This window comes from Melanostigma gelatinosum, assembly GCF_949748355.1.
Source record: "Melanostigma gelatinosum genome assembly, chromosome: 1".
Classification (NCBI taxonomy): Eukaryota; Metazoa; Chordata; class Actinopteri; order Perciformes; family Zoarcidae; genus Melanostigma; species Melanostigma gelatinosum.
This window is the reverse complement of record NC_136634.1, coordinates 17,752,100-17,775,111: the sequence shown is the minus strand read 5'-3', so window position 1 is coordinate 17,775,111 and position 23,012 is coordinate 17,752,100. Positions and strand designations below refer to the sequence as shown.

Below are 23,012 nucleotides of genomic sequence, written 5' to 3'. Positions count from 1 at the left end.
ATACTGGAGCTCTGTCTCAGTTCCTCCCTGTAACATGTATCTTTTAGATGGCTCCGTGTGAGTGACATAAAACTTGTGTATTTACTATTAAAGACATATTTCCAACTCTATGATTGAGCTATTGACTTTTCCCTCGTAACAAAGTGAGTTGTTTTTCTTTGATTGATCTGCATCACTTAGCTTGATGTCTTTTGATTCACTGACATTTTATTTGTTTTAATCTCTATGGATTTTTCATTCCGCACTATTTTTTAGCATTTAGTATTTTCCAAACAGCATTATGTAACAATGTATGAGGGCCGGGTGTGATCAGGTCCAATCCCTTTGCTGCCGCACCAATCCTGATATATTGTGTTGGAGCTGTGTGATGAAGTCAAAGGTGGGGCCTGTTTCATGGTTACCTAAAGTTGAGCTGGTAAAAGTGCTCATACACATGAACAAGAGGCCTGGGGAGCACAATGATGAGGATAAGATGACGGTACGATCAAGAAAAGCCACCGGCAATCTATAAAAGTATCGACAAGTTGTGAACACATTCAGGAATGTGTCGGCCTGTTAATCAACTGGAAGGAACTATAGATCGAGATCAGGATGTTGTTGGTTTGTGACTCCAAAGAATGTGTAGATTGCTTTTTCTAAGGACCTTTTTATGAATTTGTGTCAGACAAGATGACAATTGTATACCAGTAATGGCAGCAGCAAAGAGTGAAAACTGCCAAGTAAGTTAAAGAACTATTGAGTCACACTCCAGTCACTGATGGATTTAATCCTGACGAACAAAGTGTGCTATGTACAACTATGAACCAGTGAAATACACAAACCTTTTTCTTTTTATTGATGAAATCATTTAAATACAATATACTGTGCACAGATGCAGGTAAAACCATCGTCTTAAACTTACATTACCATCAAATCAATCATCAATATAATCATCAAAACTATTTTAAACTGTACAGTTGGCGCTCATTCAGTGAATAACTTTTTGAATTGAAATCAGTGGCGTTGAACCGCGGTTAATCATGTGTAACTTCAGAGGTGACTCGTGCTGAAAGCTTTTATCACAAACGGAAACTTTACTGCAACCAGAACAGCTAAAGGGGATCGTTTCCTGTGTGGGTTTTCATGTGGACCTTTAGATATCTGTTGCGCACAAATCTATTACATCAGACTGAGCAGCTGAAAGGTTTTTCTCCTGTGTGGGTTCTCATGTGGCTCTGTAAAGTTGAACCGTGCTTAAAAGATTTCTTACAGACTGAGCAGCTGAAAGGTTTTTCTCCTGTGTGGGTTCTCATGTGGCTCTGTAAATTTGAACGAATGTTAAAAGATTTCTTACAGACTGAGCAGCTGAAAGGTTTTTCTCCTGTGTGGGTTCTCATGTGTCTCTGTAAATGTGAACGATCGTTAAAAGATTTCTTACAGACTGAGCAGCTGAAAGGTTTTTCTCCTGTGTGGGTTCTCATGTGTGTCTGTAAAGTTGAATGCCGGTTAAATGATTTCTTACAGACTGAGCAGCTGAAAGGTTTTTCTCCTGTGTGGGTTCTCATGTGTGTCTGTAAAGTTGAATGCCGGTTAAAAGATTTCTTACAGACTGAGCAGCTGAAAGGTTTTTCTCCTGTGTGGGTTATCATGTGTCTCTTCAGATTTTGTCTCTTGCCAAATGTTTTCTCACACTCAGAGCATCTAAAACGTTTCTCACCAGCGCTACATCTTGAATCACTGACACAGACTTCATCAGGTCTCACATAGTTTAAACCTGACTGAGGTTCTCTGGTCTTCTTGCATTCACCACCCTCATCAGTGTCAGAAGAGTCTCCAGTCTTCTCATCAGTATCTGGTTCTGGATGTCTATCTGGATCCAAGTTCCTGTCTGGTTCTGGTCCTCCACAGTCCTCTCCATCAGCTTCTGTTCCCATCTGTTCAGTTTGTCTTTGATGAAGCTGTGAGGACTGAGCTTCCTCTTCTTCATCTTCACTCTTCACAGGAGTGAATGAGAACTTGACATCAGCCTCCTCCAGACCTTGAAGCTGCTCTCCTTCCTGACTGGTGCAGAGTTCCTCCTGTTCTTCTTTAATGTGTGAGGGCACTGGGTCCTCCTGTTCTTCTTTAATATGTGAGGGCTCTGGGTCCTCCTGGTCCAGACTGGAGCTCCACTCCTGCTGCTCAGAGGGAACCTCTTCTTTAACCACCAACAGCTGCTGGACGTCTGCAGGAAAAAAGTAAACACACACAGAGGCGTTACAAAGACATTTTAGAATTGAGCAAATAGTCTCCTGGACATACACTTCCAGAGTATCAACAGAACCAGATAATACAAGAATGTAATCAACTTATGTGACCATGAACATATGAACCATTTTAAGCTGCCAAATCCATGTGGTGTTATCAAAGAGAACACACTTGTACTTTAAGTTGAAATATTTCCTGTCATCTAGAACCTGAGAGAACAAATCAGCATACATGCAAACTCATAAGAGGTGAAAGCGCGCGAGCGCCTCACCCGGAGATTCAAACCTTTGCTCTGTGACACACGCAACACTAAATGAGCACACACACACAATACTGGTATGTTCAAAATGTCTCAAACAAAAGGTAAAGGAAAAAGCCCCCCTCCTTGTTCCAGAGGAGAAGAAGCAGACCCCCCCCCCCCCCCCCCCGATTTTTTAATGCACACCTTTAGAGGTTCTTTATCTTTCTGATATCGATCATGTTTTATATGGCATTGTCTGGTGTTATTTATCCTTTGTAATATGTTTTTGTCTGCTGTGTACTGTGTTGTTGTGGACTGTGGACTCTGTATGAGTTTTTGGGTGGCAAGAGTCTCCCCACTGGGGATTAATAAAGTGTTCTAATCTAGACGACTCACGTGGATGATATATTTTGATTCAAAACGTCTTATTTCGCCAAAAAGCGACACGTTTGCAGGTATTAAATCAGAAGAAGAAAACTACGAATTGCAACCGAGTCTCACTCCAAACTACATTAGAAGTTATCAGCCGGAGCATGAACAGTGTTTGAGAACTGAGAGAAGAAATAAAGTGAACCCACGTGCTCTTTGTATCCGGACTTCCGGGTTGAAAACAGCGTCCAGAAGTTCCCGTTGTCGCTTATTCTCCTCTTTTGAACGAGAGAGTTCCTCCTCGTACTCTGCTATCGTTCTTTCAAACAGACCAAATATCTCTTCATCAACCGCAGTTAGTCGCTGGTTGAGTAAAGATCTCAGCATTTCTAGTTTAGACATTTTCACTAAAACACAGAAAGTTTTCCTCCAGACGAACTCCGTTAAAAACACCGTTTACTCTCATTAAGCTCTGACTAGCGCTGTGTTGGTCACTTCCGTCCCCGTCCGTGTGTTTCCAGGTAGCATGCTAAGCTAACTTCAATAGCTTTATAGGCTGCCAGGAGATGAGTCCTCTTCTTCTTCCTCTCCTCTTTCTTCTTCTTCTTCTTCTTCTTCTTCCGTCTCCTTCTTCCAGTTGAATGGCGGACTACAAACCAATGTTTAAGGCGCCACCTACTGGACTGGAGTGTGTAACATCATGACTTGACAGTTATCATTTAAATACAATGTTATTTATAAATAAAACGGTCCACAGTTACAGTACATGTTCAATTACATGCATACATTCTGTAATTACATTATGATTGTAAAAACATAATTATGTTAATTCCAAATCCTATATATACATACCGTATATATATATATATATATATATATATAGTACACAATGTCTCAAGTCATAGACTTTAACATAATAACATGCAGCGCCAGCGCCACTAACAGCAGATATAATAATGAAGGCGGTCATAAAATGGATTCAACAGAGTGGTTTGTGTAGGAGCAATCCACAGTGTCGTAGAAGCGCAGACAGGCCTTGTAATGCAGCAGCTTCTCAGTCAGTGGGCTGATGGTCAGTGCCTTGCCCTGCACAGTCAGGTCTTTGTACCTGGTCAGCATCAGTGAGATGAGAATGACAGTGTTTGTTATGCAGAATTAATAAACTAATTCAACTTGTATTCCACATGTTTTTATATATTATATGATCTGTAGGCTTACCTGTTAGACACGCTCCAAAACACGAAGGTATTTACAGCCATCAGTGTGGCCAGGAGGAAGAAGAACCTCTCCAGATTCCCATCATGCAGTATGTTTGGGTAGAAGTTACCTGTAAACGAGTGTCAACGTGGTCCTATCAGCATCAGCAGCATAGTTTTTTTCAATGAAATTCCCGTGTCAATGTAATTTGTTATTGGTAGAGACCAGGCAATGCAGTATTTGTACTCATTTTACCTCCAGAAAGAAAGAACACCAGCTGAATGATGAAGGCTCCCAGAAAGCAGCCTCCTCCGTAGGACAGGGTGAGGAAGTGCAGGGAGATCCCTCTGATGTGGCTCGGGGTCAGCTGGAAAGATATGAGGGAACCTGCCAGAGAGGAAGTGACAGCATAAGCGTTCGATCATCTTTCCTGCTCTTTATTTGTGACATACAGGGCAGCATTTCTGACCGGGGGAAAGTCAAATGCCTTCTTGTGCCAGTTTGTGCTAATTTGATAAATCTGAAGTTTCTGGGCAAGGTGCACCATGTAAGGCCTGCATCAAGTGAAATTATGGAGACCTTGAGTCTGTCACACACATGCAGGAGTGACGAGAGCCTCTGCGAGACCAAGCAGGATGTACTGAGGAGCCAGCTGGAAACATGGCATGGACGACACTTGCAGAACTTTTCCAGACAGGGTCTGCTCCACCAGAGGGTATGCCTTCCTCTGCAGCTCAGACAAACCTGCCACCAGGACCGATAGGGTGGCACACGCATGGCCCAGAGCTAGAAGGGGAGGATGGACAGGGAGGGGTGATGAGAGAGGGGGCTGCAGAATAATTACAGGAGGAAAGAGGGAGGGTGAAAGAGGCAGAAGAGCAAGAGAGACATTAGAATTATGTGTCATGCGTGTGTGCACGTGGAGATACTCACTGATGACTTTTACAGGGGCCAGAGGAGTTTTTTCCTTGGAGAGGTAGCAAGTGGTCACACATTCGATCAGTGGCGCTAAGAGCAGCAGAGGTAGGATACTGATCACATTCATGGCGCCGATGGGCAACAGGAGGTTGGTGAGGTGAAGGTTTGAGTTCATCGTCTGTATGTAGTAACCCGAGGGAATCTGTAGAAAACATTCTTAGCCTCCCTTCATGTGATAAAACATGGACATGATCCTTTTTCATGCTTCATAATAAAGACCCATACTATTGCCAGTGACCTGCCTGTGTGATGCAAGCTCTGTAAAGCAGCTGAAGGCCATAAAGAGGGAAGAGCTTGGCCAGGACTTTGACGTTTTCGACATGCGTTTTGCTGTAACGCCCCCCATTGTTCTCTTTGGCCCGGTCCAGCCAAGATCCCACATCTCCACTCAGGTGACGATAGTGGAGGCAGCACATCTTGAGAGAGTTCAAGAACACTCCCAGTGTGGTCAACAGTGATCCACCTGCGGTGTGAAAGACACACAAAGGAACAGAATGAAGTGTGTGTGGCACCAGGGGCGGACTGGCCATCGGGGATACCGGGGGAATCCCCGGTAGGCCGACGGGGTTTGGGCCGGTCCAATAATTAAGTAACCTGAATGTAGTTAGATTGTATTGTTTCCTGTTAAAGGGAATTATTACGGTAACCCTCAAGTTACTAAAGGGAAATAGAAAACAGCCCTACCTAGAACATGTGCACCAGCGCCACTGCGTATAACCATCTGATACTATCCCAGAGTTCAGCATATTCATCTAGCAAACGATACCTACCTTGGAGTGTTACAATAGCCAGTCTCATTTCATTCAATGTGTCCATCCGGGCAAATTGGTGGATCCAAATGTTATAAAAAAAACATATATGATGTAATTTCTTTGTAATCATCCAAAATAATGTTAAGTGTGTGGTATTTTTCCAAGTAGGCCACTGACTGGTCAATACGTGCAATGCATTGCGTGGACAACGCGCCGTGTATTGAGTGGGCAACGCGTACAGGCTGGTCTGACAGTAAACTCCCGGGCCACTTTTTTCCCCCAGTCCGCTCCTGTGTGGCACTGTATGTAGTGTGCCTGTATACCAGTTTGTACGTCTCTCTTTTTGATGTACGTTACCTTTATTTGGTTTATAGGTGAGTTTGTTCCGCATCATGTGTATGGCGATTAGAGCCAGCAGCACAGAGGTGAAGGGGATAAGGAAGCCCAGATTTTTGCCGACAGACTGCTGGATGTAAGCGATACCCAGAAACACCACAGTGGAATTCAGGTTAGCCAGTAGAACCTAAACATAAATAAAACAAATATCACACTCACTTCCCTCATGAACATACTGTTTGCAGATGTCACCAAATAACACATGAGTAGATGGAAACATTATTTCCATCTACTCATAAGTAGACATATTATGTTTTAGCCATGCTAGTGGCGAAGGGATGGTCACGATAGTATGAATTGCCGTGAAACAATCCAGGCATTCATGATCCCCAGAAGAGGAACCCCACTGACTTTGCTGATTCTTTGACTTTACCTCTACAGTGCCACCATGATGTTGCATTTTTGTTTTTTAGTGATAGATCTGTTGAGTGGGTTCTCAAGAAATTTGGTACAAACATTCATGTTCCCCTAATGATGAATTGCATGATCCATGGAATTTTTGTCTCGCACCATCATAAGGTCATTTTAATGTCAAAATGACTGTGACATTACCTCCACAATCACCAAAGCGCCACATGGGGCATTAGAGTTGTTGCTTGCTCTCCATAATCAACCAAGAACTTGCAAGGTGTGCTTGTTCCTTGTGTCCATGCAGAATAAGTGAACTGTAAAGAACCTCATGTGATGATGAAACAGGTCATAGTGACCATATCAATGGATTATTTGGAGTCTGATCATTGATTAACCAAGTGAATGCTTTGTATTCAGCAGGCGGCACCACTCACCAGTTGAAGAAGGACAGGAGCTGGTGCTGATTGTAGCACTGCAGGCTGTAGGCTCCCATGGGACAGAGGATGGCCCGGATGCCGCCGATGCCCAGTGCAGCAGCCAGGAGGCCGGTGTAGAACAAGACTTGCTGCTCCCGATGTTCCAGCTGGTGCGTCATGTGATGAGTGTCAATGTAGAAATCTTCAAACGGGAATGCCACCACGGGCAGCATGGCTGTGCCTAGAAAGCACAAGTGACAGGTGAAGGTCATGGTATGTGGTTGCAACTAGATTTCAAGCAGGAGTGTGAATTCACAGAAGCAGATCCATGACGAAGCACCTTAATAGAATTACTAACGCTCGTGAAATGAGCTCACACTAAAGGTTGAGATGTGTCACATATTTGTGCAACTGTCTGGCTCATGTCACAGATAATATTTTGTCTTTTAAACTGTCAGAGTTGAGCCTCATTACATAATAGATCTAATCATATAACAGAAATAAACTATAGTTTTAGCACAAATGTAATCACACCAGACAACATGAATGAACTAATAACTGTGTCTTACCGAAGAAATGAAGGAAAGCACACAAGTAGAGCACCTTGCTCCTTCCCAGGCAGGTCTCTGCAAACCACCCAACCAGAACAGGGGTCAGGGTGCTGGCTCCTATGAAGCACAGGTTGACTGTCGCAGCCAGGTAGTTATCATAGCCCAGCTTCACGGTGCAGAAGAGAATCGTGTTGCATACAATGCCAAAGAAAGTGAATCTCTCGCACAGCTCCACAAGCAGTACACAGATGATAACTTGGAGCTTCTTGCGGGACTTCCTTCGTGGTCCAGAGTCTGGAAGAGGGGTCTGAGAGAGTCGACGCAGTCGGCCTCTGCGCTCTGGCAGTCTCTGAGGGTCTCCTGTCACCATACCACCTGGCCAGTGAGCTGGCTGCTGGGCTGCTCGGTTGGCTGGATACAGTCAGTAAAGGACCATGTAGAGCTCTGAATGAGAACCCTTCGAGGAGAGGACCAGCAGAGGCCAGAGCTGGAATCCCTCACCCTGGTGTGACTCTGGAGAGACGTTGGATCAGACACACCTACCTCCATTCTGCACGTGCTGGCTGCTGATTATCCTTCTGTGTCATGATCTTACTCAGAACTGTGGCACGTTATAGAAAATTGTATCCAGGAGTAGTGATGGATGGGAGCGATATGGAGAGCACCCTAGAAATATTACTATGATTACTGACAAGATACAGACATGTGGTTGTTCTTTTTTCATTAACGACTTATTCAGAGCAGTGGTGGAGAGTAACTAAGTACCCAAGTACTGAACTTCAGTACAAATATTCAGGTACTATTATGCTACTTTTTTACTTCTGCTCCATTATATTTCAGAGGTAAATATGTTAGGTACATTTTTACTTCACTCAATTTATTTGATAACTTTAGTTACTAGTAACTTTGCAGATTCAGATTATTAATACAAATGTAAACAATTAAATCATGAGGCATAGTTAAAATTCACCCCTCACCCCAATGCATCAATAATCCTAACTCATTAACATAAAATACATACTTATACAGAATATCTGAAATAGACGTAATGCATAATCCGTACTTTTACTTTTGATACGTCTGTAGACTTAAACTTCTTCGACCACTGATAGTTACTATAGCTGCTGCTGGTAAACTTTAATCAAACTAAATAATTGTTTTCAATGAACAAAGTTGCAGGTTAAATGATTATCAACTCAGAGACACTGCACGATGTTGTCTATGTAGTAGGTATTAGCATTAAGAGACAATAAACACGACAACAAATACATTTTGTGCTGCAAGTAATTACAAACACTCACAAAATGCCACGTCTTTGTGAAAGCAGCCCTTCAGTGTGCACGCTCAAATTAGAACACCAGCTGGTAAACTGATAATGTTGAGTGGGAGTGAGACAGAGTGCACCGGCAGGTCAGCTTAAACTGGATCAGAGCTGCTAGTCAAAGAGTAACTGCCTGTTGAGTGAACTCATTGTCTGAAGCACAACAAAAAAAGCACAGCTCAGTCAAGGACTGAACAGAATAACACTGGAATACAACAGTACCTGATCTGGGGATAAAAATATGATATTTTCACTCAGAAACTATCACCAAAATAAGATCAAATAAATCAGTTTAGCAAATCTGAATAATATAGTACAACCTCTATATCAATAAAGCTTTTTTTTATCTCAGAGATACCAGGACACCTGGATTCAAAACTAATTAAAATCTTCTGCAGGACTGCTGTTTTGTGTCCATCTGTGTTCCTCACTTTCAGTGGTACATTTTTTAAAACATCACATGATACTATAACATATTTTCCCATTACAGTGTCCCCGGCCCCCTCTACAAAACCAACACTAACTAGAAAATAAAAACTCAATCAGTCTACCGGATCAAGCTAAAGACAGTACCTAATCTGAGCGTGGACTCAATGAGCGATGCTCTCATATTGAAAGAACACGCTCTTGGATAAAGATAGGATGAAAGCTCCATCGTTCCTCCCCTGTGTGATGTTTCATCTGGTGTGTCAAATGTATTTCATACATTTTGTATACAACAGTTATCACAAACAGAACCACTATGTCTCTTATATGATTAACAGTGCCATTGATGAATAAATAATTCCTACATCTGATGAGTGTACTTCCCATAATAAATGAATCCAGGTATACAGCTGTTTTCACAATAACCGTATAACCTGAAACCAAGACCGTGATGGCGTCTGTGCAAATTTACAACATGTGATTTCAGATTTGATAAAGAGTCTCTTCAGCATCATAAAAACAGTTCACATTATTTTCAAAAGACCTTCTGAGCATGTGAGCCCCTGAGTCAGGGTATCCCAGTTCTTCCACAGACACTAATCCACGTAGTGCACCTGCACCTGGAGCTCCTTGGAGATGTACCCGAGAAGGGTCGCCGTCAGCTGCTGCTTCAGGGTGGCGTTGCCCATCACTAGAGCAGTTAGCTGAGCCAAATCTGTCCACTGAATGTCTCCCAGCACGGCCAGAAGACTACCATAAAGCTGCTGCTGCTGCTGAGGACTGAGCTCCATTATGATCTGAGGCAGCGGTTTGAACTGTCCACTGGTCAGCCAGCAGCCCAGAAGGCCTCCGACAGCACCGCCTACAGGGTAAGAGGGTTTCAAACATGTGGAATTATGATTGCACACACAAACACACACACGAGTGGGAGAAACTGTTGCATGCATTTATTCCCACTCACCGACTGCGATACCAAGAGGTCCCCCGACTAACCCTCCAGCGAAGGCCAGACCGCCCGCTGCTGCTGCTCCCTTCCCTGAGCCTTTCACTGTGGTCTGGATTTGCTGATTGGCAGATAACTCACAACACAGCTTCATGACATCATCAAGTCGATGGCACATACTGTGGATCAGATTTATACATTTCAGGAGACATGACAGAAATTATAACTGAAAGACACTCAGCAATCAATAAGCATAGAATAAGGACGCAGGGAAATACTGTCAGTTTGTTCAAATACAATGTTAACTCAGCTATTCACAAATCAACAATGTACAACATACTATAATATCCCATCAGACACTGACACACATTGTCCTGCATATATTGAATAGTGTGACACAGTGATTTTCTTATCGCAGTAACCACAGTAAACATTAACTGCTCGTGCCTTTTAAAAACTGTACCCTGTACGTATTTATGTTTAGGTTTCACACGCCAATACAGGTGAAAGGTCTTCTTGTGTTACATAAGTGTCACAATCAGGCTTTGCCGTGTGTGTTTTGCTGTAGCTCCTCACTCCCTTCACCTGTCCCTAATCAGTTCATTCAGTGCACCTGCCAGTCACACTCTCCTCATCAGCTCATGATTCTCACCTGCTCACTCTGCCTCCTTCACTACTTAAACCCCTGTCTCTCACTCACCCACTGCCAGATCATTGTTTTGTTTCCTACCTACCTACCCTCATCCGGTTTCCCAGTCTGTCGGCCCTGCCGGATTTCCCCCCTCGTCTTTTGTCTTGTCCCTGGATTACCGGTCTTTGTTCGTGAGCTATTAAAGACCTTTTTCCCCTACTCTGACTGTCTGCGCTTGAGTCCTCATCATGCCTTGTGACAATATGTGTATTACTGTTTATTGTGCAGAAGAAAAAAAACTCATCTACAGATAGTTATGATTAGTCATTGATGATTATTCAATATCCGGCTTGAAGCGGTGGAGGCGGCGCCGAGTAAACTCGGGGGTATTCCGGATCGGGCCAAGATATGGTGAAAATGGTGGTGAGCCCGAGACCGCAACAGGGAATCTTGCGGGGGAGTTCGGCTGGCTGAACTTGAGCTTAAGTAGTCGCGGATGGGTTCGTACGGACTTGAGTACGAGTCTGGTCGGAAATGGTAGATGGGTTGAGGTGGACCATATTGGTTGGTCTTGCGGCATTTGAGGTGATAGACGACTGTGTCGGAGGATGGATGTGCAACATAGTAGCTGGCTACGTAATCAAATACTCTTATGTGCCGGTGGGTGGCAGTAGGTAGCACAATAATGACTGTGGTGATTAAGACAGTAGAATTAAGTGATGCACCGAGAGGTTGCGGTGACAACATGTTTGTCTGGATTCAGGACAGCAAATTTTCCCGCTGCTCTTGGACGGACGCATGGTTGAGTATGTTATAAAAATATAAATGCTTTATTGGTACAAAACTATGTGGAGTAACCAGTGACAGCTGGTTTAGCAGGCAGGAGGAGTTCACAGACCATGTGATAAGATAGGCATCACAAACAATTTAAAGCCAAATAAACAAAACACCAAGGCAGCGTCCCACGAACTAGAAAAGAAATGAAAACAAAAACATAAGTAATCACAAATAACTGCTAATAACCAGAAAACAAACCCAAAAGCTTATACTTCCACACACACCTGTTCAGCAACCCAGCGACCCCCACTTGGATTCCCCCCAGCTACCATTCGGTGCACTGCTCAGGAAGCTCTAAAATAACACAAATACTACACCATTACATATTCCTTAATTGTACGGAATTTCACCAGCACATGAAATACATAAAATTATATATTCCTGAAACAGCCATCCCCCAAACACACGCTGTCCCCTCCGTAACTGACGCCTCTCAGACACTGCGCTACTGACGCAACTTATGCGGCCTCACGCTACGTCTCCGCTTGTTGTGGGAGAGAAAGTAGTTGGACTCGCACCCTCGCGTGTGGCGGCGGAGACAGAGAGCAGATTCAGCACAGCCGCTCGTGATGGCGGAGAGAAAGACAAAGGACGCGAGTTGCCAGCAGGTGCCTCTTTCCACCTAATCAGGACCGTGCACCTCATTGACGGTCCGGCGGACCCAATAGTTTCACCAGGTCAGTTCCACTTGGTTACAAGACGAACATTCGGTTTTCAGAATAAGATGCCAACAAAGTATACATGTTGCATAATAGAAATTAGTTTAAATTAATTATATTCACATTAAGTACAAAACATGCTACCTGCATCTCGTGAGTTAAAATACACCTAAATTGTGCGTAAAGTGTCTTTATTCTTTGATTTGAGGGTTGCTGGAAATGAATAAAACCTGACTGACAGTCAATTAAGATATTTTACGAAATAAAAGTCTGAACTGAATTTGTACCTTCAAATGCCACATTTTTGAAATTTTGAAGGTGCTATAAAAATGTTTTTCTCAACAATTCCATACAATGTAATCAAGGCATCATTGACATAATTAATAGTTGTTTGAAATTTTTCATAACAATAACCACAAAGAAATAAGAATAAAATTGAATTGTCTGATTTATGTTTGTTTTTTGTTCAAAAAAATCTAGGAAAACACTTTGAATCTGCAGACTACTGCCTAATAGTCTTATTATTGCCATTTGATGACAGTTGGTCATATACTATCAAAAAGTGTATATGTATAAACTATTGAGTCACACTCCAGTCACTGATGGATTTAATCCTGAGGAACAAAGTGTGCTATGTACAACTATGAACCAGTGAAATACACAAACCTTTTTATTGATGAAATCATTTAAATACAATATACTGTGCACAGATGCAGGTAAAACCATCGTCTTAAACTTACATTACCATCAAATCAATCATCAATATAATCATCAAAACTATTTCAAACTGTACAGTTGGCGCTCATTTAGTGAATAACTTTTTGAATTGAAATCAGTGGAGTTGAACCGCGGTTAATCATGTGTAACTTCAGAGGTGACTCGTGCTGAAAGCTTTTATCACAAACAGAAACTTTACTGCAACCAGAACAGCTAAAGGGGATCGTTTCCTGTGTGTCTTTTCATGTGGACCTTTAGATATCTGTTGCGCACAAATCTATTACAGCAAACTGATCAGCTGAAAGGTTTTTCTCCTGTGTGGGTTCTCATGTGTCTCTGTAAAGTTGAACGAATGTTAAAAGATTTCTTACAGACTGAGCAGCTGAAAGGTTTTTCTCCTGTGTGGGTTCTCATGTGTCTCTGTAAAGTTGAACGAATGTTAAAAGATTTCTTACAGACTGATCAGCTGAAAGGTTTTTCTCCTGTGTGGGTTCTCATGTGTCTCTGTAAAGTTGAACGCTGGTTAAAAGATTTCTTACAGACTGAGCAGCTGAAAGGTTTTTCTCCTGTGTGGGTTCTGATGTGTGTCTGTAAATGAGAACGAATGTTAAAAGATTTCTTACAGACTGAGCAGCTGAAAGGTTTTTCTCCTGTGTGGGTTCTCATGTGCTTCTGTAAAGTTGAACGAACGTTAAAAGATTTCTTACAGACTGAGCAGCTGAAAGGTTTTTCTCCTGTGTGGGTTCTCATGTGTCTCTGTAAAGTTGAATGCCGGTTAAATGATTTCTTACAGACTGAGCAGCTGAAAGGTTTTTCTCCTGTGTGGGTTATCATGTGTATCTTCAGATTTTGTCTCTTGCCAAATGTTTTCTCACACTCAGAGCATCTAAAACGTTTCTCACCAGCGCTACATCTTGAATCACTGACACGGACTTCATCAGGTTTCACATAGTTTAAACCTGACTGAGGTTCTCTGGTCTTCTTGCATTCACCACCCTCATCAGTGTCAGAAGAGTCTCCAGTCTTCTCATCAGTATCTGGTTCTGGATATCTATCTGGATCCAAGTTCCTGTCTGGTTCTGGTCCTCCACAGTCCTCTCCATCAGCTTCTGTTCCCATCTGTTCAGTTTGTCTTTGATGAAGCTGTGAGGACTGAGCTTCCTCTTCTTCATCTTCACTCTTCACAGGAGTGAATGAGAACTTGACATCAGCCTCCTCCAGACCTTGAAGCTGCTCTCCTTCCTGACTGGTGCAGAGTTCCTCCTGTTCTTCTTTAATGTGTGAGGGCTCTGGGTCCTCCTGTTCTTCTTTAATGTGTGAGAGCTCTGGGTCCTCCTGTTCTTCTTTAATGTGTGAGGGCACTGGGTCCTCCTGTTCTTCTTTAATATGTGAGGGCACTGGGTCCTCCTGTTCTTCTTTAATGTGTGAGGGCTCTGGGTCCTCCTGTTCTTCTTTAATGTGTGAGGGCTCTGGGTCCTCCTGTTCTTCTTTAATGTGTGAGGGCTCTGGGTCCTCCTGTTCTTCTTTAATGTGTGAGGGCTCTGGGTCCTCCTGTTCTTCTTTAATGTGTGAGGGCTCTGGGTCCTCCTGGTCCAGACTGGAGCTCCACTCCTGCTGCTCAGAGGGACACTCTTCTTTAACCACCAACAGCTGCTGGACGTCTGCAGGAAAAAAGTAAACACACACAGAGGCGTTACAAAGACATTTTAGAATTGAGCAAATAGTCTCCTGGACATACACTTCCAGAGTATCAACAGAACCAGATAATACAATAATGTAATCAACTTATGTGCACATGAACATATGAACCATTTGAAGCTGCCAAATCCATGTGGTGTTATCAAAGAGAACACACTTGTACTTTAAGTTGAAATATTTCCTGTCATCTAGAAGCTGAGAGAACAAATCAGCATATTTGCAAACTCATAAGAGGTGAAAGCGCGCAAGTGCCTCACCCGGAGATTCAAACCGTTGCGCTGTGACACACGCAACACTAAATGAGCACACACACATAATACTGTTATGTTCAAAATGTCTCAAAAACAAAAGGTAAAGGAAAAAGCCCCCCTCCTTGTTCCAGAGAAGAAGCATGCAGAGGAGAAGAGGCAGCCCCCCCCGCTCTCTTTCTTCCATCATTAAGCAGGGCGAATCAGCTCGTTGAAGTTTAAATCAAAAGGAATTTAATATATGAATAAAATTTATAGAGCGCTTTTCACAGACAATAGTATCACAAAGTGCTTAACAGAGCAGACATTTAAAAGCATAAAAAACACAATGTGACCCTAGGGTCAATAAATTATATACACAGAGAAAAATAAAGAAATATACAAACAAATGCAAATGCAGTTACAAACTGAATTACACTATCAATCGTAATATTTCATGAAATAGAGGCCCCATCTGAACCACATGACAGACTGGTGTGTCCGCCTCATGGTCCAGATGAGGTCTGATTTTCTCCGGGGATTCAGTTTCTTTGTCCCTCCAAAGTCTCTGAAATGTCTCATATTACACATTCCTCAGCCCATCGATCAGCTCAGTGATTGGCTGAACCCGTCGGACTTCAGTCGGCCACTTCCTTGACCAATTCATCCCCCTTCTTGAAGGCTGTGCTCAGAAACTCCAGCAACATCCCTCTCTCTGACTTTATGGTGGTGTCATAAATTCTCTGGTTTCTCTCACAGTGCACAACAAATTCAGTAACTCTCCCTTTAGTTTAAACCTTCTACAAGTAAACATATTGTAACACATAATATCCATCGCTAGGAGCGCTTTAAAACTTAAATTCCTCACTATAGAGTGGTCTCACCTACGTACGAAGTGCGGCAAAAATACCATACTTTGAATCACTGGATAGTGCATCAAAGGTTCGCTACCTGGCCAAATTGAAGGTTATTGGTAACTTGGATCCCTATACGATGAGTGCAGATGGTTTCAGTGCCGATCCTACTTATCTTCCATCGGTAAACTACGCCAACATCTACACGTATCTCGTGAACACCCTCAGTCCTTACACAAGTAGAATATGGGATGTGTGGTTCTATAAAATGGTATAGAATTTGCAGGGTTGAGAAGTCCGGCAGTCCAGTATAATATCTCACTTTTTCATCATTATTTTCGAAAAATTCTGAATCAAACATGGATCGTTCATCGGAAAGTTCCTTTTTCAAATTCTGATTTTACGAGAGTCGGCGCTGCATCTCAGCTTGCATTGCTGCAATCGTGGCCCCACCGAGGTCTGTCTGGTTGGCTTGGTTATTCTTATCCTCGTCCTCATCCTCTGCTGCTGGTGGGCTGTCATATGCATGATCCGACGTTAAACTCATATCAAGCAATGCTGATGCTGCATCTATGTGTTTCGCCTGTTGTACACGCTCGACACGTCTCTGGCACCGACTGCTGTCACGGGCCGATGAAGCTTCGGTAACCGTCTCATGTCCAAGTTTAATTTATATTTCCTTTATTAAATACTGTTCACAAACGAATTTGTAAATAAAATCACTGACCACTTATAAAGTGATCCGCACATACTCTAGTGTACGCCAAATTCCATTCCTTTATATGTCGAGAGATGCGTGACAGCCATTTCTCGCGTCGTCGCTTGGATAGCTCCTTCGTGTCATTTCCTTGATGTGTAATGACCGCTGGCAAATGAAAGAATGATTTCTTGTCTATCAGCTCTGCTGCCACAACCAAAGACAGCACAAAAGTTCACCACCGATAGGTTATGCGACTCAGCCGTGCATGCCAGTGGCTTTGTGTGTACTCAAACATGGCCGACAGCTAAACTGTGACGTCACCCGAGACCACTCTATACTTACACGTTTAATGCCTGTAAATACCGTTAGCATATTTCTACAGTAGCGAGAACCATCGCCTATACAAAATAAAGTGATTCGTTTTCATTGAACCCTGTTACTGGATGGCTTCATATTAACTTCCACTGTTACTGTAAAGCCGTTCTACAGTTACTGTATAAGCTGTTCCGGTTTAATGTTAATGAGTGACCGCGTGGACTGAACCGGAACACGGAGGGGGATTCATGTTTCATCACGTTACGTTTTTTTCCTCCTAAATCTTGATAATGATGAGCGTTAGCCGTCGACAGTTCCGCATACAGTGGAACGTTAACTTAACCCAACAAGTCTGAACGGCAACGGAACTTAAACTTTAACGGAGGGAAATGAAGACGATGTAGTCATCTTAACGCTGATTGGCCAAGACGCGACACGTCACATCAAATATGTTTTATTGCGAAGATCACGACATCACCTTTTCTCCTCGTCTCACTCCAATCTGAGAAACGCTGGCTGGCCAGTAGACCCCCCCAAAAAATAAAAACTCTACGGATCTAGTGAGAGACCTTTTCATTTAGTGAGAGACTTAGGATGCCTCAGTGTTCTACTGAACGACTAAGAACGTCTTTCGTTCCAGCAGTAGTCTTTCTGATGTCGATCATGTTTTATATGGCATTGTCTGGTGTTATTTATCCTTTGTAATATGTTTTTGTCTGCTGTGTACTGTGGACTGTGTAGTCTGTATGAGTTTTTGGGTGGCAAGAATCTCCCCACTGGGGATTAATAAAGTTTTCTAATCTAGACGACTCACGTGGATGATATATTTTGATTCAAAACGGCTTATTTCGCCGAAAAGCGACACGTTTGCAGGTATTAAATCAGGAGAAGAAGAAAACGACGAATTGCAACCGAGTCTCACTCCAAACTACATTAGAAGTTATCAGCCGGAGCATGAACAGTGTTTGAGAACAGAGAAGAAATAAAGTGAACCCACGTGCTCTTTGTATCCGGACTTCCGGGTTGAAAACAGCGTCCAGAAGTTCCCGTTGTCGCTTATTCTCCTCTTTTGAACGAGCGAGTTCCTCCTCGTACTCTGCTATCGTTCTTTCAAACAGACCAAATATCTCTTCATCAACCGCAGTTAGTCGCTGGTTGAGTAAAGATCTCAGCATTTCTAGTTTAGACATTTTCACTTAAACACAGAAAGCTTTCCTCCAGACGAACTCCGTTAAAAACACCGTTTACTCTCATTAAGCTCTGACTAGCGCTGTGTTGGTCACTTCTGTCCCCGTCCGTCTGTTTCCAGGTAGCATGCTAAGCTAACTTCAATAGCTTTATAGGCTGCCAGGAGATGAGTCCTCTTCTTCCTCTCCTCTTTCGTCTTCTTCTTTCACTTTAATGGCGGACTACAAACCAACGTTTAAGGCGCCACCTACTGGACCGGAGTGTGTAACATCATGACTTTATGACAGTTATCATTTAAACACAATGTTATTTATAAATACAATGAAAAAAAATAGAAATAAACGTCATATCGAAGTTATATTATTTGATGCTCCACTCCCTTCCTGTATCTACCACTCTGTTCTTCAGTCTCTTTCCACCCTGAACTTCTTCCACTCTATCAGCACATGTTTAACAGTTTCTTTATAGTTGCATATCTCACATTTATCCCACTCTGTCTTTTTCATGATGTGTATAACGTGTCATTGAGTCCTGTATGTCCGAACCTTAATCTGAAAGTAACATCTTCTTTTCTACTTTTACTTCCATCACTTCTCACTCTGACTGATGTCTGAATTTTGTTGTAATTTCTACCCTTATTGTCATTATTCTAAATTTCCTGCCAAGATGTCCCATCCAAAGCTTTTACCAGAGAATGTCGAGTACTCCCAACCATTGCACAGGACAGTCGATGCTATATTTCCGTTAAGTCCACCCTGAATACTAATCCAGTGTGATAGTGTTAACTCAGTTCTCCTCACATGTAATGGCAGTTCCCTGGATTTCACCAGCAATGCATTAGTGGGTGTGGTTTTGACTCGGGAGATGAGTCAGAGGAGAACCATCCAGAAAAAAAGGTGAACAGATGAAAGTCCATTCAGACAGGTTCTACGAGGAACATCCGGTTCCGCTGCAACTTGGTGGGTAACAAAAGCCCTTAAACCAGGGGTCTCAAACTCATTTTCACTCCGGGCCACATCAGCATCACGGTCGGCCTCAAAGGTCCGGTTGTAAATGTAAGACTGTGTAAATGTAACTCCTCCTAACATATTGGTAAATAACTGTCTCTGCATTTGATTGTTGTTTATTCAAGTGTAAAAATATTGTACATGTAGTTATATAAATGTAAACATATATTTAAGCACATTTGTCATTATAACTTAAATCCTTTTAATTTAGGGTTAAGAAACCCACATTACTCTATCAGAGATCAAACTATTAAAGAAAATATCAAAGACAAATATCAAACACAAGTTATGACAATAACTTTGTTCAAAGCTTAAAATCCTTTCAAGGGTGCGTTTGCACAATCCGACATGAAGTATTTCATGTGTTTTTAAAGCCACGTTTGAAGTAGTCTTCAATGTACTCACAATACATTTCCATTTCAAATGTACAGTAACCAGCCAAAGAGCTGCTTCTGTGTTTAAGTATCTCATCATTCTGTCTTTCTATCATAGTTATGACTTTCTATTTCATAATTTCAACGATGGGGATCATCGTTGAAAATCATTTTTTTTGTGCTGGCGGATTCGCGGGCCACATAACATGACGTGGCGGGCCGGGAGTTTGAGACCCCTGCCTTAAACTAATAAAATAGTGTATCATTACGCCTATCTTCAGTTACCTTCCATCTGGTCCATATGGAACAGTTGTGGGTCATGGAATGAGACTATTCAAGTGATTGTTTATAAACATTTATTTATTGAAGACAAAATATCACCAATGAAATGCCTTCTGATCGTTTTCTGCCCCTCTGCTCACTCATCAACGTGTGATTTAATTCCTTTTCTTCAAATACACACTGACCAATCAGAGCTCGGTACGTGGACCATTAATGAATATTACATAATCACACAGTTTAAACTGACAAATGCAAAAAAAGACAGCTGGCAATAAATCTCAGACTGTGTAAATTAGTAAATTAACAGATTTATGACATCACTGCTTCATTTAAATGTCCTAAAGCGTTCTTTCATGAAGAGACATGAGCTGCAGTTAAATTAGCATCTTACAAGCTATGACAAGAGGAATCAGAGGCCTTGCTTATGAATTGTAACAAGACTGTTTTATGAAGGCCTGAATATTCTTTTCAGGTGTTAAAACGTGTATATTTGATTGGAAATTAAATGAAAGAATTCATAATTGGAGGTGAAATTGAGGAAACAATGTAAAGCTTTATTGTAATTATCTCTAAAAGCAATATTGCATCTGCACTTCCAATCAGGCATCATTCAGATAAATAAAAATGTACAATATGAAATTACCAATTGTACAATCAGAATAAAAGAGGGTAAATCATGAGATATATTGCAAGAGCATACACATTGCATTTAGCATGGTGATGTAATCATCCAACCAATGTTAAGCCTATGCACTTTCGAAACCTCCAACCGTGGATGAATCATCAAACCAATGTTAAGTCTATGGGGTTTCGAAACCTCCAACCTTGTAGTTTGTGAACATCCGGGGACGCACGCCAGTCAACATTAATATGCATGCATCTTCTCTTCCCATCAGGTGGCTCCTCTCAGAATTCAGACGGCGTTGCTGAACGTCCACTCCCTCGGCTCATCAGACCCATCAACCTCCCTCTCCAAGTCTACCCTGGTGATGAGGTTGAGGAAGGTGAGTATACCACACACACACACGATGAGGACGATGATGGAAGTGTTTTTCAGTTTGAAGAAGGTAAAGTCTACCTACCCTCATCTGATGAAGACGAAGTGTCTCTGGAGGACTCTGGCTACAACACCATATCCAATGACGACGTTTGACTTGGCTTTCCTCTCGTCCAGCAGTCCCCACAGCAGCTCTTTTGGCAGCCCAGATGACGAGCGTTTCCTCCCGTCCCTGCTGGGTCCCCTGCTGCTGTTCCTGTTGGCTCTCCTGCTGGAGCTCTGGGTCAGTCTTCCGCCTACGGGTACCTGTTCAGCATTAGCAGCCTGTGGCGCAGCATCAGGAACTACTTGAAAATCAATTGAGAAGATTATGTCTTTGTGGTCGAGGCAGCTTCTTCACAGCACCCTCAGTATCTCAGAAGACGTGAAGGGAGCAAAACTTTATGGAGGAAAGAGGCTCTGAAGAGTCATTTTCTGTAACTTCTGGCTGCAGCTCATCTACAAAGAGGAGCAGATGTGGCGAAACGTGGACGAACTGTTTTAGAGCGCACAACAACGCCACCCTAGGAGTTGCACCTAGAGATTCACTTTCCCCTGATCTGTATCAGGGTCCCAAAGACACTCAGGTTCATTATACAGATGAGCAGGAGACGTGGTTCCAATACAAAATTATCTTTATTCTGCTACACAATGCACTGTTTACAGTTTATACACGAAATCTAAGAGAGCCGTTATACATTTAAAAAGAGGAGGACTGCGGCTTACCAGTGGCGAGGTGGACCAGCGCAGGTGAGGATCCCGAAAGAGGAGGCACCCCGATCACCCGTGTACACAACACTCACACACACAACCACACGTGAGGGTCTCAACCCGGGGCACACCAAACGACACAGCACACAAAGGGAGACACCACCACCTGGAAGCACCAACCCCACCGCTCGGCTTAGCAGCTCCTACTCGGACAAAGAACACAATTATAAAAAGGCTCTGGTTCTTAAGAAAGGAAACAAAAATAAGCAAAAAGGAAAACAACAACAATAGTTCGGGTTGGCTGATCAGCCACGGGGGGTGATCAGTAACCCAATCCATACACACTAAAAGCCAAAGTGGGCCTTCACATCCGTTGGTCAGAATACACGAAGTGAATGGCTCAGGCTAAAAAGAGGTGGTGCATTAAAACAAGGGTGCTGCTAACAACAGCACAAGACAGGGGCGCAGTGCTGATAACAGCAGCGTCAGACTCTGTAGGCGACACAGCGCCGGTCAAAGTACACCAATCCCGTAGGCCAACGCAGTTAGTTGAACCAAGGCCATAGACAAAACACCGGTACACAAAACAGCAGCGTCCTTAATTTACGCAGAGTTAGCTGTAGCCGCAGCTCTGGCGGCGTTCTGCTTGAACCCAACCAAAAGTCCCCTGTAATACGGGATAGCAAAAAATGAATAAAAGGATAATTAACACAAAGTATATAAACTAACAGAATAAAATCACCTTACCGATCAGGCAATGTGCGTCGGCTCCAGAAGGGGGGGAGGAGGGCATGTAGCGTAGCTACCGGCAGCTATACAAGCAAAGCACTGTCACTAACAGAACACGAGTATATTTAAATCAGGACCCAATCGAGACTCACCGACAGCTCCGCAGGTGAATCACCTGTGCAGGACGAGGGGAGCCCCAGAGATAGTCTGCACAGCGGCGGATGTCCGGCAAACCGGAAGCGGGACACGCGTTTGACGTCAGGAGGGAGCAGAGGGGATCCCTGGCGCATTTATGCGATGCCCGCCCACTGCGATTGGCCCGGTAATTAAAGGGACACCGATGCTCCCTTCTGCTACACAGAGAAGAAAGCTGGGAGCAGGTAATGTGATGGGGTAGTGCAGTTGGTGGACCCAAATGCATGCAGACACAGCAGGTTTACTCCAGCAAAGACTTTATTCCGCCTACGGGTACCTGTTCAGCATTAGCAGCCTGTGGCGCAGCATCAGGAACTACTTGAAAATCAATTGAGAAGATTATGTCTTTGTGGTCGAGGCAGCTTCTTCACAGCACCCTCAGTATCTCAGAAGACGTGAAGGGAGCAAAACTTTATGGAGGAAAGAGGCTCTTTAGAGTCATTTTCTGTAACTTCTGGCTGCAGCTCATCTACAAAGAGGAGCAGAGAAGAAAGCTGGGAGCAGGTAATGTGATGGGGTAGTGCAGTTGGTGGACCCAAATGCATGCAGACACAGCAGGTTTACTCCAGCAAAGACTTTATTTAAATGTGCCGGAGGAGTCAAAGAATGAACAAACAAAAAACAAAGACTAACTGTCCAGCAAATAAAAGTCACTCTTTCTCCACCGGGGTCGGGAGGGAAGCTC

At 43.0% G+C, this 23,012-nt stretch overlaps 1 protein-coding gene and 1 pseudogene across 2 annotated transcripts; both read right to left on the bottom strand.

Moving 5' to 3' along the window:
- Positions 1-3,786: 3,786 nt before the first annotated feature.
- LOC306782727 (solute carrier family 15 member 5-like) lies at positions 3,787-7,892 on the bottom strand (annotated as a pseudogene). The gene is made up of 9 exons: positions 7,496-7,892; positions 6,941-7,167; positions 6,121-6,286; positions 5,254-5,474; positions 4,967-5,153; positions 4,631-4,819; positions 4,289-4,420; positions 4,055-4,163; positions 3,787-3,944 (listed from the first exon to the last, which is right to left on the bottom strand). The product of its transcript is annotated as a solute carrier family 15 member 5-like (transcript).
- Positions 7,893-9,820: 1,928 nt separating this feature from the next.
- On the bottom strand, positions 9,821-10,806 carry LOC306795805 (protein C19orf12 homolog; the record flags this gene model as incomplete). The annotated part of the gene is made up of 2 exons (XM_079294445.1): positions 10,186-10,806; positions 9,821-10,086 (listed from the first exon to the last, which is right to left on the bottom strand). Exons 1-2 carry the CDS (start codon positions 10,343-10,345, stop codon positions 9,821-9,823), a joined length of 426 nt encoding a protein of 141 aa, XP_079150571.1. The 5' UTR covers positions 10,346-10,806.
- Positions 10,807-23,012: the final 12,206 nt, after the last annotated feature.